The following is a 16,355-nucleotide window of genomic DNA, read 5'->3' on the forward strand; positions in this document are numbered from 1 at the left end:
CCTTGCCTTTCTCCAGCTGAACTAACATAATCACAGACCTTTGGTTAAGCTACTGCAGAGACACTGCTATAAGGCTTCCCAGCATGAATGCTCTTTTGTACCAGAAAAAGATGATGTCTGAAGAGCATAAATCCTTTTACTCTGTACTCGGGTTGACTGGCCAAATAAGTGAGCCAACAAGCGTTCAGCTTGAACCTGCAAAAAATCCAGCAGCTTGGGTTACAGAGCCTTACTGTGGCTGAAGGATTACTGCTCATCAGTTGAGTTGGGATCAGTGATTGGTGTGTTCTAGTTGTCAGTTAGAAAGCATTTAACTCATTTTTGGGGTGCAAGAAGGGAAGGACATGCAGGCTTTGTTGCTGCGCTCAGAGGACTCATCAAGTCACAGCAAGTGGATTGCTTGCAACTGTCTCCATACGTAGCTTGCAGTAGGGGCTGGTTTCTCATACATGATCCTGGGCACTGCTGCAGGATTGACTTCAAGTTGCTAACTCTAATTAGAACTCAAACAATTTGTTTTGTCTATTTTAATCCAAATTAAGGTAATGAAATTTTATTGCTGCAGTTGCAATGTTGGTGTCTCCAATAAGTAGCTTTTCTTGGTTAACATTTGAGTCCTCGTAGAGAACAAAGGTGAACCTGAGGCTTAAGCTCTGAACTAGGAATAACAAAGGCCATATGGAGAATTATTTCAGTCTATCTACAATGGTTTAAATCCACACTTCATTTCACACAGATGCTTTCGTGTGTAGATAGGGGCACAGGATGCAGTCATATGGAATGTGGGATATTTAATAGGCACAGTTGATTTTGAGACATCCTTTTCTGCTTTGTGGAGCCCTTCAGCTGTGTAAATAAAAAGCAAAAGAAAAAGTGCTAAGATTTTTTGAGGTTTTCCTCTTGCATATGAATGCCTTTTCTAAGTACTTTTTCATTATGTCTTATCAATCCCAGAAAAATGTTTCCCATTACAGCAAAAGAAAAAAAAAGGAAATCTAAAAAAACCCAAACAAACCTGTGGTCCCATGGAGGTAGTGCTGGGAGCTTCCACCTCATCTTGGTGTCCTTCACTTTTTCCTCTTCTAGCTCATTCTGGAGTGCCCATTGCTCTGGCAGTCTAAGCATGTCTCCAGATTCAGTGGCTTAGAGCACAACCTTTTTGTTCCAAACCATGATTCAAAAAAAGATGACAAACATGCCCATGTAGCTGTCTGGGACTGGATACGAGTGGGTGGAGGTGCTGGTGGCTCTTCCCGAGGTGGCCAGGAGGGTGGAAGCCCTCTGCTTGCTCTCTCTGGGTGGCGGAAGTGTCCTAGGGACCCACCTAGCTTTTCTGCATCATCAGGGTGCGCTGTGTCCATACCTTTGTCATAGGAAGTTAAGTCACTTTTCCTATCAAAAATAGATACCTAAAAGTGTGTTTCTTAATGATTGAAAGTCCATATACCGTCAACATTTTTAAAATAATAGTGACCAGGAGGCTGCCTGACATAGGGTTACCACAGGGGCTTTCCTGGCAGCCAAGATTTGAACATGCACTTCTTAACCGTATTCCCCCTTTCTGCATTTCATTTGCTTGTTTCTGTTACGTGACTGTGCGCGGTAGGTGGTTTTGCAACCACTTTGCAGGCCATCCTCTGATGCTGTGGTGCTGCGAAGTACTCACTTAATGCAACCCGTAGGAGCATATTTCCTTGCCTTGCTGTGCTGTTAGAGGTTTAGTTACTGAATGCCTGGACAAGGTTTCATGTGGGAAGTTGTTTCACTGCCCTGCATGCTCTGTCCACACACTTCCCCTCCCAGGTCACGTAACCATACCAAAGCTTGAGTGGTCTAGTGAGTGGCCAAGATGCTGGTGTGAGCACCGTTTGAACTGATTGCTTTTGGTTTGGTGTGATTAAGAAACAGCCACAAAGAAAATACGCTGGTCTAGGGGGGTGCTCTAGGGCTCAGCCCCATCCCAGAGGGGTGGAGAGGGACTCTTACTCTCTCCAGTTTTTCTTGCGCAGTGTCTTGCAGTTACACTGAAGCCTCAGTGTCCTTGTTCATGTTATCTCATACGTTAAGCACAGGTTAAGCACAGCTTTTAAATATACACCTAGCTTTAAACATTGCTGGCTTTAGCGATGCTAAAATAAACCCATATTTTGCTTTTTGGGACCACAGCCTGAAGATCCATGGCTTTGTATAGAGCGGGAAAGTGAGATGTGCTCTGTTAAAACCTGGGAAAGACCCAATACTTGTTGCATTTGAAAACGTGAACCTGTGTGAGGAGCTGTGAAGCTTTTGTAGCGGGAGTGGTACTGGTATTGGGAGTCTGCAGAGCAGTGTGAGTTTCCACCATGTGAGAAGAGGTGCTCAGAGCAGGTGGGCTGAAGGGTGTTGTGAGATTAAAGTCAGATGCACTTTGTAAAGTGTTGCCTGTGGTTGCGTTGGCAGTTTGCAGAGAGAGTTGTGCAAAGAAATGGAGTTAGATAGGTAGGCTAAGCGTTTGAAGAGGAGAAATATTTGAAGACCATTTACTGAAAAATGCTGTCAAATGTAAATTAAGCAAGGTGGGGGGAGAATATGTTTGCAGGTTACTTTCATCAGTTGTGACAAGCTCCACTGCTTCAGTCCATTCCCAGCTCTTAGCAATTTGGCTGGGTGACTCTCAAGGTCCAGACAAAGGATGTAGTAATTTAAATGTGAAGAAATATTTAGTCAAAACCATTAAATTCACAGCTGCTGCATTCACATCCCTTCTGTAGTCATTTTTAGACACTGTTGCTGCAAGAGCACTGTCAAGAGTGAATTTTAAACCAGTATTAGTAAGTCACTTAGTAAAACTCTTAACGTTGCAATTCCTAACAGAAGCTTGTTTATCCCATCTCAGAAAACAAGGAGTTGCAAGTCCTTGTAACCCAAGTAGTTTTGCTTGGATACAACCAGAATTCAAAATATCCCCTCCACACAGGGAGCCGCTTATGATCAGCTAGTTCAGAGGCCAGAAGTTACTTCTGGCAAGTTTCAGAGGGTAACTTCTGAATAAATGAATATATTGGGGGAGATCGTAAGCTGCTTACAGGGTGTTTGCAAACAGAAACAGAGAGTACATTCATCAAAGAAATTACTCAGTTTGAATGATTTGTTCAGCTCAGAGCACGTTTACCTGCTTGTGAGGGGAATGGGGAGGCTTAATTGGGAACTGTTTGTATTGTGCTTTGAGACAGTTATATGAAAGGCAGTGTGAAAGTGAAGCGTTATTGTTGTGGTTTTTCTAGGGTTGTAATTCCTTCTGTAGTTCGTGTGAATGCTGCCTTTTTTCAGGGTGGTATAAAGAAGGGATGCAGTGGTTGTTTTGCAGCACACGCGTGTCGGGGAGGTCCCAGAAAGATGTCTTTACTCCCAGAGGTGCCGAGGCACCCTGGCTGCGTCTGCCCTGGGGGCATTATGGGCCCTGAGTGCCTGGGCAGAGTTGTGTCTGCATTAGCTGATGCTGAATATGGCCCTTCTTTATCAAAAAGGCATCAGTATTGTATTTTAATTTAACCAAGTTCTGCAGAGAAGGCAGTAAACGTCTCTCAGTTAAGTAGTGAAACCACGACTGCATCCGTTCTGTACGACTAACCGGCTGCTCTTTCAAATGAACTTTAAGAAAATTGCAAGTAAACATGCAGATGTAAAAAAGCAGATACAGTTCTGCAACTGGGCTGGGAAGTACTGTGTATATACCCTCAGATAGTATTTAACAAACAGAGTGTCTCAGTACTCAATATGTAGAGAGAATCCTTCTCAGTTACATTACCATTGATTTCTGGAAACGGATCAGTATCACTGGGAGCAGAATTTGGCCCATATAACTAAGTAATAAAATATCTTTTTGCAGGAAGTATATTCATAAACAAAGAGCGAGCATCGCATCTTCAAATTGCATTTGCAAAGCTACTGCCTGAAAATTGGCATGACTCCTTCCAGTCAGGGGATCTTAGAAACAGTTTTGCTGCACCACAAGCTGCAATAGTATCTCTGAGGCTTTGAAAATGAACACCAGTGTCTCAGCAAACAGGATACTCTTTGTGAGTTTTAATTGGAACCAGTCATGTCTGAATGCTGCAGACTTCGAAATAACGTGACTAACCTAAGAAAGCTATTCAAGATCTATCTACAAACAGTATTCCTCAGATACACAGGCGCGAAGAGCTTACTGGGATAAAGGCCCAGCATGAGCTTCTGCTCTGAACTTGAACTGAATTGAACCAATTTTTTTTGTTTCTGTTGTTTTGGAGACATTTGGGTGCTTCAAATATCTCCCTCCTTCTCCTCTACCTAGCTTGGCAAGAACTAGATGCAAAAATATTATAAGACAGGCTTTTGTAAAGTGGGAATTGACTCATGGAGGAGCTTGAATGCCATATATTTAAAGTCAATGTTTGTCTTTACACTTAACGGATCTGGTGATTGGACAAGGGGGTGGGGGGAGGAGGAGTGGCACTGGATCATGCTCTATAACCCTGTCATAGTTGTGTAGAAGCAACTGAACCTGGCTGAGAATTTGGTTTCAGCTTTTGCCACTTGGCTGTGAAGCCCTAGCTAACATACTCCAATACGCTTCTGTGTTTTTGTACAACAGGCTGTTTCTTCAAATGCTTCTTTAAAGCCAGTGGGCACTGAAAGGAATTTTCTCTGGAAGTAGGTAGTTATTGGGTATCTGTCCTCTTTGTTGCACACATGCTATTATCTTAATTTCTTTTAAAAGGGTTACCAGCACTGCCTTGGTTGCACTGATGGGGTCTCTGAGGACTGAGCTGGGGAAAATCCTGTTGACTGTGCGCTCCATCCTCTTGGCGAGCACGGGCTGGCCTCTTCCAAAAGCTGGCCCCGCTGACAACCTGGGTGGCTCTCACAGCTCTGGTGTGGTAAAGTGCTCTGGTGGCTGGACTGCAGCAGTGCTCAGAAGTGGGGAACAGTGTTTCACAGGTTTGCAGGGTTTACCAGGACCTCATCTCTGCCACAGATTTATTCTGCAATCTCAGTTCTGCTCTTTTAAAATTTACTCTGTAGCACTCAGAGCTGCAGGAAGAGTCTGAAAATGTGACAGAAGTGTAAACCAATGCCACGCTGTCTCCCTGAGCTTGCAAGGGCTATATGGAATACTAGCTCAGAGACCCTGGAACTGCTCCCTACCCTTCAGTCAGAGTCCTGTGGATTTTGCGATCCTCTGGGCACGGAGTACGTTACTTCAGCATTGTTCTGCTAGAATTTGAAATTCTGGTACAGGTGGGAATTGGAAGATTTCTTTGTCTTGTTGAGGGGCTTGCTTTCAATAGCTTCTTTGGGAGAAGTTCTTCAGTGGGTTATGTGCTGCTTGGAGTACTGCATAGAAACTTAGTCAGCATGGAGTCAGAGACTTGGGAATTCATCTTGCACCTAAGAAGTGGAAGTTTTGTGAACATTTCTTTCCAGGGAAGAATGTAATCGTCAACCCCTTGCATGTCGAGTTGAGACAGCATTGCAGGGAGCAAGGCTGCCTGGGAGCCTGCCAGGAGGTGCAGCGAAAACTCATGAAACCAGTGGGCATTTTGAGTGGAGAGTCTTGTGTCTGTCTGACCAAGAGGTGTATGAAGGGGATGAGGTGCAGAAATTATTTCTGGGAGGCAGGAATTAGTGCTGCTGCAACACTTAAGGATTATTAGTGAGGCAGTAGTTACCGTTTCTCGGCATGGGAAAAAAGGGTACAAACTCCATCTTATCACCAGGAGGCTGAATGCACTGTTAGTTACTAAGCGTTCCCTAAGAGTGCTTCGTTGCATGCTTGCTGGTTTGTCAGATGATGAGAGCAGAGAAAGCATTTTGGTTTTGTAGTCTCCAAAGATTGAAATTCTCAGCGAACCTAGTATTTATGAGAAATCAAGATAATTAGCTTTTAGAATAGACTATTTCGTTTGGAAGGGACCTACAACAATCATCTAGCCTAACAGTCTGACCAACTTAAGGCTGACCAAAAGTTAAAGCATGTTATTAAGGGCATTGTCCAAATGCCTTTTAAACAGTGACGGGCTTGGGGCATCGACCACCTCTGTAGGAAGCCTGTTCCAGTGTCTGACCACCTTCTCTGTTAAAGAAATGCTTCCTAATGGCCAGTCTTGTGACCTTCCAATCTTATCAATATACTTGGTTTTGTTTTTTTTTAAAATATAAAAATCCGAAACCAAACAACAACAAAAATCCCCAACAAACCACAAAACCAAAAAACAAGAAAACCCCAAAAACCAAACCAACAAAACCAAAAAAAAAAACCACAAAAGAAAAAAAGGAGAGAGAATACCAGATTTTGACTGTTTGGCTGACTATGTGGATATGGCATAATCATTCCCAGTAGATAGAAGGTGGTTTTGGATGGGGTTGTCCTGTACAGAAGACGACTAGCAGGGCCAAGGGCTCATTATTATGACAGGAAAAACTGGCCCCAGGACAGAGTTTAACTTGGTCTCTCATGCTCTTGACACTTCTCTGCAATATATATCTCAGAAGGTTCTGAGCTGAATCTGCCTTGTTGGCCCTCTATTCTTTACAGATTTTCTCCAAGTTAAGGTTGGAGTGAATCAGTACAAAACACTTAAAATCTGAAGTCTTATGTGACAGCGACTGTTCTGTTGTCGTGAGGCAGTGGTACATGGAAATTCTCAAAATTAGAATGAATGGAAGAGCAGATGGGCTCTGATCAGGGAAACCATAAATTGTAAGTCTCTTGGTGTGTGTTGCCTTGTGGTTTGCTTTAGTTTTCGTTTAGACCAGCTTTAGAAAGTTAGTATCAACTGTTAAACCTTTTAGGCTATCTCCCCCCACCCCGCCCCGCCGCCTTTTTTCCCCCCCTGGTTTAGAAGTGCATAAAGGAGCTTTGTACAGTTCTTGAAACCGAGCCTGAAACAGCTCTGAACAAAATATAGTGTTCCTTTCAAAATCTTGGAAATAATTACATCATAGGCAAATTGGGCCAGAAACCATTAATAGTATTCTTTGTGGAGTGAAATCCCATGGGAGGACCTATTTCAGCAAACTGGCATTGTTTACAAATAGATACAGTGGCAGATACAGTTGTCCTATTCTGAGGGACAGCTGAAACTTTGTGCCCTGTAATGGACTTCACAGAATAACCGTCCTGCTTTTGATAGCAAGCTGAAAATGTGCCTTGGTGCTTCTGTGGCCAGCCTTACGCCAGTGATATCCAGGAGCGAGGGCTATCTTTGGCACTGGAAAAGTATTTGTAGGTGGGTTAAAGAGAAAATAAAAGCCTCTGTTGCCGTAAGCTGGTCTGTGAGAATTGCTGGAGGGACAGAAGCCATGTCCAGATGTCTCCGTTGGGCTTCGTAAGGTGGGAACTCCCTCGCGCTTCCCCGTGCAGAAATACCTGGGCATCATGCGCCTCCCCTTCCCTGGGGTAACGCGCATGGCACATGTAGCTCTCCCTGTTCCCTTACAGTAGTTTTCATTACTGGCTCTCTGTTTTTTTCTTTTTCCCCTCCCCCTCATTACTGGAAAACCCTCTGAATTTCAGGATAGAAATCGCAAAGGTTAGTAAAGTTAACTGTTTGACCTAAATCTAGAAAAGCATTTAGTTCTCTAGGTAAATAGGCTAGTCCGTACTTGAAGGTTAGATCAGCACAAACCCTAGCCTGGGCACAACTATAGCTATTTCTTGGTGATACAAAGCACATTATTGCCTGCATATGTGCTTCCGCAGGAGGGTGGGCCATGTTCCCTCATCGCCAGAGCAGCTCTCCCAGTAGATCTCTACCTGGGCAGCTGGGCTGTGTCGGCAGAGCCCTCTCGTGGGGACCGGGCACGTCCCAGCAACCACGGCTTTCTGTGAAGGATCACTTCTGTGCTTTCCCAGGTGGTCTGTTCCAAATGACAAAAACATCTTTCTGTCTGACAGCTGCCTCCAGTGCATGACTTCATTAGTTAAGAGTGCGTGATCTTTTTCACGCTTCTAGGCCCGAAGGCAAAGCTATAGGGAACAACGCCCGGTCGGTGGCTGCCTGTGGTTCAGTATTACCTGTGCAGTGCGCAGGTGGGGGTGAGCAACTCCATGGCGTAGGGAAGGTCTAGCAGCTCATATAGGGCTTGAGCCTATAAGTATATATCCTCTCTGGCTGGTGAACACCATATCGATCTACCAGCAGCGCAATTGTTTGAGCTCTCCCTAATTTGCTGCAGGCAAAATACACTGGAATAGCTCAGATCAGTAATTTAACTCAAACCGGTTGATAAAGTCCTCTGGGAAGGGTGCTCATACAAACTGCTCCCCTGATGGAGGTGAGCAACGGGGGTCAGTAATGTCTTAAAGTGTGTGTTTGTGAATCAAGCTCTCCAGGATCCTGGCTTCCTGCTGTATGTACTAGCGAGAGGGCTGGGACCAGCCGTTCCTGGGGTTTTCAACTGTGTGACCCCAAGACAGGTCCCTGGGGTCCCTTTGGGATCCAGATGTTCATGAGCCTCACTTTGTAGACCCAGGGACTGGTGCAAAACAGAGATGCGATGGTGTATTTCATTTATTGTTCATATCACTGGGCAGATGCTTTGAATCTCAGATCCGGCATTTTGGGATCTCATCTAGATGAAATTAAAAACGTAAGTCAAGTAATAAAAAAAGAAGTGATAGTTTTATGTGTGGCAATTTGAAAATGGTAACAAAGGCTAAAATGCCCATGTCATGAAAAACAGCCTGGAGTGAACATCTCTAAATATTTCAGTTGGTCATTTAGTTTTTATGTGGAAGGTATTGTCAGTTAAGGGCATGATTTGATTATCCTCTATTAATATATCACCTGCAAATCCTGGCAAAATTCCAGCTATATCAAAATAAATACAATTGTTGAAAATGTTAACCTTGGTTCTTAAAAAACAAACAAACAACAAGACAACAAAACCCCAGACGACCCCATAACCTCTCAGCCATGGCAGCTTTACCAGACCAAAGCGAGAGCAGCAACACTGATACCAGTTGCGCTTCAGGATCTCTTTGTGTAAGTGACAATCACCGTGTTTGGCTGATACTGTGGAAGAAACCCTACTACTTCCACAGATGAAAAACATAAGTTGCTTAATTAAATTTAAAAGAGTAGCTGATGACTGGAGTATCTTGTGTTACCTGTGAATCGGCGCAGGAGATCCATAGCACAGGCACAGTGGCCTGCACGTGCCTTCTGTAAAAGCAGCCACGCCGATTTCAGAGGGGTTGGAAGGCAAGGTGCCTGTAGAATTGTAACCTTTAAAGATATGCAGTGTAGCCCACATCACATCTGATCTGTTTGAATCATACTCTATCTTCAGGTCTTAAACCAATTAATTTTACCAAGCATTGCTTGTTTGTTGAACCAGCTGCTTAATCCAGACTTGAATTTTTATATTTAAGATACACTACAGAGATTAGGAATTTGAAAATACTTACCTGCCCTGTGCTTTCCCAACTTACAAAAGTTTTCTAACAACTTCTGGGGTTTTTTTGCCTTAGATCCATAACCCTGTTCTTAGCAGTCAACAAAAGACCGTACGTGTCCACTCCTTGCTGATGTACCGTACTTGGTGCTTTATGTGCTGTTACTCAGAGCTGTGCCACAAACCACCCTAGGGTAACAGACCTGTGTGGTGGCAGGACAGAAGGAGGAAGACTTGAATTGTTTTCCAGATGTGATCATTTTTCTGCTTAAGTTTTGATTGATTTTAAAGCAAATGTATTGCTCATTTTTATGTGTAAGACAGTTTTTAACTAGTACATCTGAATTAATGTCCTTCGGGAAGATGATTCCTTTTGAAGCCCTGCACTCCCAGGCCTAAACCCTCTCCAAACACAGAGCAGGAAGGGAACAGAGACCTTAATGCCTGCTATCCATATCCCCCCAACGTGCACCGTGTTTTTTACATTGTAAAAATGATTCACTATGATACCAGGTAGTTTCAGTAAATCATTTACATTTTGCTTTGCAAGTTTGGTTTTAGAGGAAAATTTTTATTATAAACAACTGCAGGAAAAAAGTTGTATATAAAAATTTAAAAAGCCTTTGAACAGTGATAAAGAAACCTTTATTTTAATGGTAATAGTGATTTTTAGGAATTGGCCGCTGCACCTACTTATAGCAACCAGCAGTAACCTTATTCAAAGCAAACTTCTAATAGAGAGGCTTCCTTATTCCACCAGAAGGCTTTTCTTGCCCTCTTTCCTCCTCAGGGCACCAGCCTTGGCATCCTTACTTGACAGGCGTGCTTTCTGTTCTGCTTTTGCAGGAGGCTGTGAGGGCTGCTGAAGATGTCCGATAGTCTGGATGTTGAAGAGAAACCTCCAGCCCCACCGTTGAGAATGAACAGCAACAATCGCGATTCTTCAGCACTAAACCACAGTTCAAAACCGCTCCCCATGGCCCCTGAGGAGAAGAACAAGAAAGCCAGGCTTCGCTCCATCTTCCCAGGAGGAGGGGATAAAAGTAAAGTATCAGCAGTGCGAATGGGTGGCTACATCTGTTTGTCTTCTGTCAGTTGTTGGTTGCCGTGTTTACTTTCTGCCGCTGTTTTCTTTCTGTTTCAGTTGCAGAACATGGTAAAGTCCTTCCAAAGCCTTCTGTTCCAATTACTCTAGTAACATGTTTCAAAAGAGGAGGAGGTGTTCAGTCAGTTACTTTCTTCTCTTTGAAAAGCCAGTAAGACATGCACACACTGTGCGACTTGCCTTTTAAAAATATCTTTATAGTTAAGCTGGGGAATCCTTTCCTTTTGGATTTTGCTTTGCACTTGCAGTAAAAACAGAGATGAGGTTGTGTACTTTTGAAAATAAATTTGCAGAAGTGAGAAGGCAATATGCCTGACACTTCTGGGTTTTTTTTAATGCGCTTACATTCCAGGAACAGGAGCAAGGCTGTTCTTGCTTGTTGCTTTTGCACTGAGAGTGGACGCGGAATGGCTTGATTTAAAACCTGCTAGGTGTGTTTACAGCAAGAGACTCTTTTAAACATGCGGGAAACAGCGTTTCGGTTCCATTCTTTGAAATGCATTTGCAGAAAGGAGTGTGTTTTGAGTTAGCATATTTACAGAGTTAAGGGAAGGGATCTTCTTTGTTTGTAATGCCATGGGAACTGATGGGCTGCACCCACAAGTGCTGAGGGAGCTGGCTGATGTCACTGCAAGGCCACTCTTGATTGTCTCTGAAAGGTTGTGGTGACTGAGGGATGTACCTGGTGAGTGTAAAAAAAGCAAATGTCACTTCTGTCTTTAAGGAGGATCTCGGGCACTATGGGCCAGTCAGCCTCACCTTGGTCCCTGGGATGCTAGTGGAGCAAAGCCTCCTGGGAACCATTTCCACACAAATGAAGGATGAGAATGTGAACAGGAATAGTTAGCATGGATTTATGAAGGGGAATTTGTGCTGAACCAAACTGACAGCCTTCTGCCTTGAGATCACAGGCTTGGTGGTGAAGGGAGAACCGTGGGTGTCATTTCCACTTCGGTAACGTGTTCAATACAGCCTCCTGTAGTATCGTCCCAGACAAACCGATGAAGTACAGTCTAGATAAGTGGACAGCAAGGTGGACTGGAAACTGGCTGAAACACTGGGCTCAAAGGGTTGTAACGAGCAGCATGAAATCCAGCTGGATTTCGAGAGGGATTCCACCTTTGATGTGCATCGCTGTTCCCCTGAGGAGAGCTCAGAACTATGGAACTGCCGTCCTTCCCTCGGAGCTGCAGCTCACCTGCGCTGCTTGGCTGCCCCATTCACAGAATCGCAGAATGGCAGGGGTTGGCAGGGCCCTCTGGAGATCATCTTGTCCAACCCCCTGCTTGAACAGGGACACCTAGAGCAGGTACACAGTCACGAGTCTCTTCCACAGGTCATGTGGAGCAGTTGGAGGTAGTCTGGCATTCAGAACTCCTCACAGGCAGTAGAAGGCACAATTTCAGCCCCATTCCTCCCCTCAGTTGGGGCAGTCCTGCTGGCTGTGATGGGCTGGGGCCATCCCTCAGGCAGACCTGTTCGTTTCACTCTGCAGAGTGCTTCCCAAAATGTCCCCTTCTGGGAACAAATCTGATTTTTCAATTAATTCTTTTTAAAGGCCAAAATTAAAATCTCTCCTGGCTTGTTTAATTCCTGGATGGACTCGGGTTACTTCTTCCCCTGACTCCCGGCAGGATGATGTTATCCCTCTCCGAGAGAACATTTCTTAAGCAGGAGGTGCTGTGTGAAGTGCATGCAGAAACGGGAAGACCCAGAAACAACCCCTCCTGGAAATGAGCAGTGACATTAAAAATAGATGTAATTAACTACCAGTCAGAGCAGTCTTAGGAAACATACAAGTATCATGATTTTTAAAGTGACTGTGAGGGAAAGTAAGCCAAGATTTATAGCTTAATTTTGTTGGGTGAAATAATAAATGGAGGAAGTTGAGCTTGGCTGGCCAAGCCCCTTGAGGTGGTTTAATCTCAGGGTTGGTTTGTGGGTCAGGGTATCAGCTGGCCTGTGCATGCTTCACAGACTCAGTGACACATTTTTGAGAGTCCTGCTTATAAAACAGAAGGTGATTAATATGGTTGCTCTCATCTAGTGCAGTGCTTTGCAGCATCACAAATTTATAGTAATAGTCTATCACTGGTACTGCTAAACAGAATATCAAGAAAACACCATGGCAGGGTGTTTCTACCTGAATGTGCAGGAACTTTGTCTTTTCATTTGCTCACCAGACAGGAGGGATGCGAGGATGTATGTGCTACGGTGCGTTCTCTCCAAGGCAATGGTGTGTGCCAGGACTGCTGCACTCGGGGACCAGGAATCTTCCATGGTCTCTCCTCTGCTGGAGTGTAGGATTTTCAGTTCGGGTTTGAGCACTTCTGTGTTTAAAACCTTGTTTTGGCAAGCCACTGATGACTCTCTGGGGCCCCTCTGTGCTTCTACAGTTGAAACAAGCCACTTAAGCATTAGTGATCTGCTTCTTCCCATAGCACCTGACCTCCTTATGTTCCTTGGTATAACTCTTCTTGCCCCCGTCTCTGGGTAAGGCACCCCATTTCCTGGGGGCAGGAAGCCAAGGCAGACTACTGAAATAGGTTTCCAGTGTCACATGGGCAATCTGTGTGGAACAAGGAGCTGAACCTGTTCTCTCATAGCCTGTGCTGAAGCTGTGATATCGGCCTTCCTTCCTTGGAGGTGATGATGGTAATGGGAGCCACGGTGGAGTTCATAGCATTAGTGTTTCCTTTCAGCAGAGTGCTGTTGCCTCAGGAGAATTGAGAGCAGAAGGAAATTACTTGCCTTCTTCTGATTGTTTCATACAGCCTTGTTCTTCTTTTGTTAAAGAAATGATGATTTTATGAAATATATCAACACTGTGTGTGAACTGGTGGCTCGTGAAGGCACTGTAGAGCACTCGGCCTAAAGAAATGAGAGGGGAGCAGGCCCACCACAGCTCAAATGCAGTGGTAGAGGTAGATCTCTGTTAAGACTACTGGGTGAATAATATCACTTCCATCGAAGCTGCTTTAGACCTAGCTGTGGATGGGAGCAGAGTCTGACCTTTAGTCATCTGGTTGCTTCCTGTACAGAAAAACAAGAGAAGAGCAAAGGAGAAAAACCCAGCGGGGTTAAGATTAATGGAGGAGAAAGAAAAGGGTAAGGCTGCCGGGGTAGGACAGGAGGAGCAGAGCAGGAAGGAAGATGGGAGGACAGTGAGAGTGACAGCGGATGGTAAAGGGGGTGGAGGAAAGAACAGAATGAGATGAAGAGGAGGTGAGCGAACAGGAGGGCGTAAGCATGAGGTCAACCCCTTCCTCCCTCTCTGGAGAAAAGCTGCCACTTAGCTGAGTCATGTTTTTCTGCCAAACAACTGCTCTTTTAACATAATTATGATGGTGATGATGCAGACTGGAAGACAGAAAACTCTTTGCTTGTTCTCTTTTAATCTGTAACAGTTGCTGAGGTGGTGTGGGTGGCCCTCGTGGCTAATGCAGTGCAGCAGGAGTGTGTTGTGAGGGGTATTTATAAGAAAATCAAATCAGAATGTCCAGCATAAACCCCTTGCAGCCAGTCAGTCATTGCTACAAAGAAGTTGTGCCTTTTTGTATCATTTTGCCAGCTTACATAGAACAGAAGTGGTTTAAGTTGCGGGGCACAGATAGAAGTGTCAAAGTTTTTAGACTGGGGGGGTGGGATGTGAGGGTGTCACAAGCAGATGTTTAATTCTATATTTAGTTTACAGTTTATCAGCATTTGGACCATAGGTGCTACATCCACAGTCTGATAGGCAGAGGTTTGTGAAGCAGATGAGCCAAATCTTGGGGAATGAGCTGGAACGCTTGCCCCCCTAGGCAGGAGAGGTCTAGAACGGACAAGTGCTGCTTTTGATGGAACGTTTTCTGTAATGCCTTGTTTTGCTTCAAGATTTGACTGTTGCTTTGAACTTAATTTGATGATCCTTTAAATCTAATTTTCACTGCATTTGCTTGCAGTTGATGAGGTAGAAGAAGCCAGTTTTGTTATCTACAGTAGAAAGTTATATATGCTGAACGGAGATGACATCTTGTAACGGGCAATATCTATCCTGAAAATTAAACATCACCATCATCTTAGAGATAAAAGAAAGGGAAAAGCCTTTGCATTTGTATTTGATATATTGCTGCCATCTTTACTGAATGCTAAATGAAAATAATTCGTCAGTTGACATAGTGTAGGGGTGTGCAGTGCAGACAAAAGGTGACAGTTAATTATTTAATAAGCATAAACACAACAATGCAGAGAAAGGATTAGAAACATCCAAAATATTCTATAATTATGAAGAGCAGAGCATCTTCCAACTAAAAGAGGCTGTAAGGTAGAATAAGAAAGAAATAAGAAAGAAATGTGGACTATTGGTAGAAGGAGACACTGGCTTTTGAAATAAGACACAAAATTGTCTTCATCCAGCTGTTCCTGATGTGCATAGCATGGCTGTCACTGGCACTGCACCGAGGGAACGTGGAAGGTAAAGGCAGGACCTGAACAACTGCTGCTTTCTCTCCTGCTGAGGTGTAACTATGGCATGTATATTCATTTTCATATTATCATCAATAAATGGTGATGTACTGGCCTTTATTGATCCTGATACACTCCCATTGTGATAGGGACAGTATAAACCACTCGTGTATCTCTGGATTTCTCACCGCTGTTAGTGTGAAGGTATGTCACATCAGATCTAAAGAGCAAGCCTGCTCAGGACCACGATAAGGATGTGTAAACCAGATATGCATTAAGCTGGTGAGAAGGGCAGCAGAGGAGAGGTGGGATCCTGGGGTGCAGAGTGCTTCTTTTAAAGATGGGAGATGATGTGACTTTTTTGTATTATGCATGAGCGCTTTACGTGTGTCTTATTTCCTGAGTTTGTGTTGTTAACGCTGGCATACTGCAAGTGGGCACTGTAATAGTTGTTCTCTTCTAATCATTAGCATGTAATTTTTCTGCTGAAATGACAGATGTATTTGGTGGAACAGCAGTTCCCCTCTCAGCTGTTTTAAGGTATACCACTGGCACTAGAGATGATCCTATAGATAGCTCTGTACTGTATTATTCGACTACATGGTAATTAGTCTTGGAGCAGGCTTGTTCTCCAGGGAAGCCAAATATTTCAGGTACCTGCCAGCAGGATAGGTGTTTGAGCGTGGGTTATGCTATGTTTATCTGGGTGTCTGGGAGTCGTCCAGAACTGGTATTATTGTCACCATTTTTCAGAGAAATCTCTGCTGAATATGGATTCTTGACGCATCACAGTGAAGGCAGCTTCTCTCAGCCTTTATTCTACTCATTCTTTATCAGGGTCAATAAAACTGGGCTGAAGTGTGATTTGCCAATAGTAAAAAGCACAGGAGATGGATGACAATAAGGGATGTTACTCAGAAAAGGAGGGAGATAGAAGCCAGTCAATCTGCATGTTTCTTAAGTCTGTCTCCTTCAATAAGATACGGCACACTCTGTGAATACCAGTGGGGTGATTTAAAAACAAGGAATTGCTGGAGACTAATAAAGCCTGGGTTTTACAGTTATATGTCTTAGTTAATTGAGAGCTCAAATGAAGCTTTTCCGATACCATTTATGGGATCTTGTTGCTGTGCAGATTCTGTGGTTTCTAATATAGAGCTGCTGCTTCAGCCTTTTACTCAGGAGGCAGGAATAAGATCTTTGTCTTCTCCTGAGCTGCCTGGCTTCACAGAACTTGTGGGAACCTGGTTTTCTTAAACCCCTCCTCTCTGATTTGGCTTAGTTTGACAACAGGTTCAAAGCGTGTTGGAGAAGACACACATGCAAACGGGCATGCACATGCGTGTCGTGGGTGCTTTGCTTCTGCAGGAGCCCACAGAGCAAA

At 44.1% G+C, this 16,355-nt stretch overlaps 1 protein-coding gene across 1 annotated transcript in view; it reads left to right on the forward strand.

The window, feature by feature from the left end:
• PAK3 (p21 (RAC1) activated kinase 3) overlaps nucleotides 1-16,355 on the forward strand; it is a 75,964-nt gene that overhangs the window by 28,048 nt on the left and 31,561 nt on the right. Inside the window, exon 2 of the mRNA XM_075107232.1 lies at nucleotides 10,267-10,463. Coding sequence (XP_074963333.1) covers nucleotides 10,289-10,463 — 175 coding nt within the window. The 5' untranslated portion in view covers nucleotides 10,267-10,288. The remainder of the gene's footprint in view (nucleotides 1-10,266; nucleotides 10,464-16,355) is intronic.

The sequence above is a fragment of the Phalacrocorax aristotelis genome, chromosome 11 (genome assembly GCF_949628215.1).
Source record: "Phalacrocorax aristotelis chromosome 11, bGulAri2.1, whole genome shotgun sequence".
Lineage (NCBI taxonomy): Eukaryota > Metazoa > Chordata > Aves > Suliformes > Phalacrocoracidae > Phalacrocorax > Phalacrocorax aristotelis.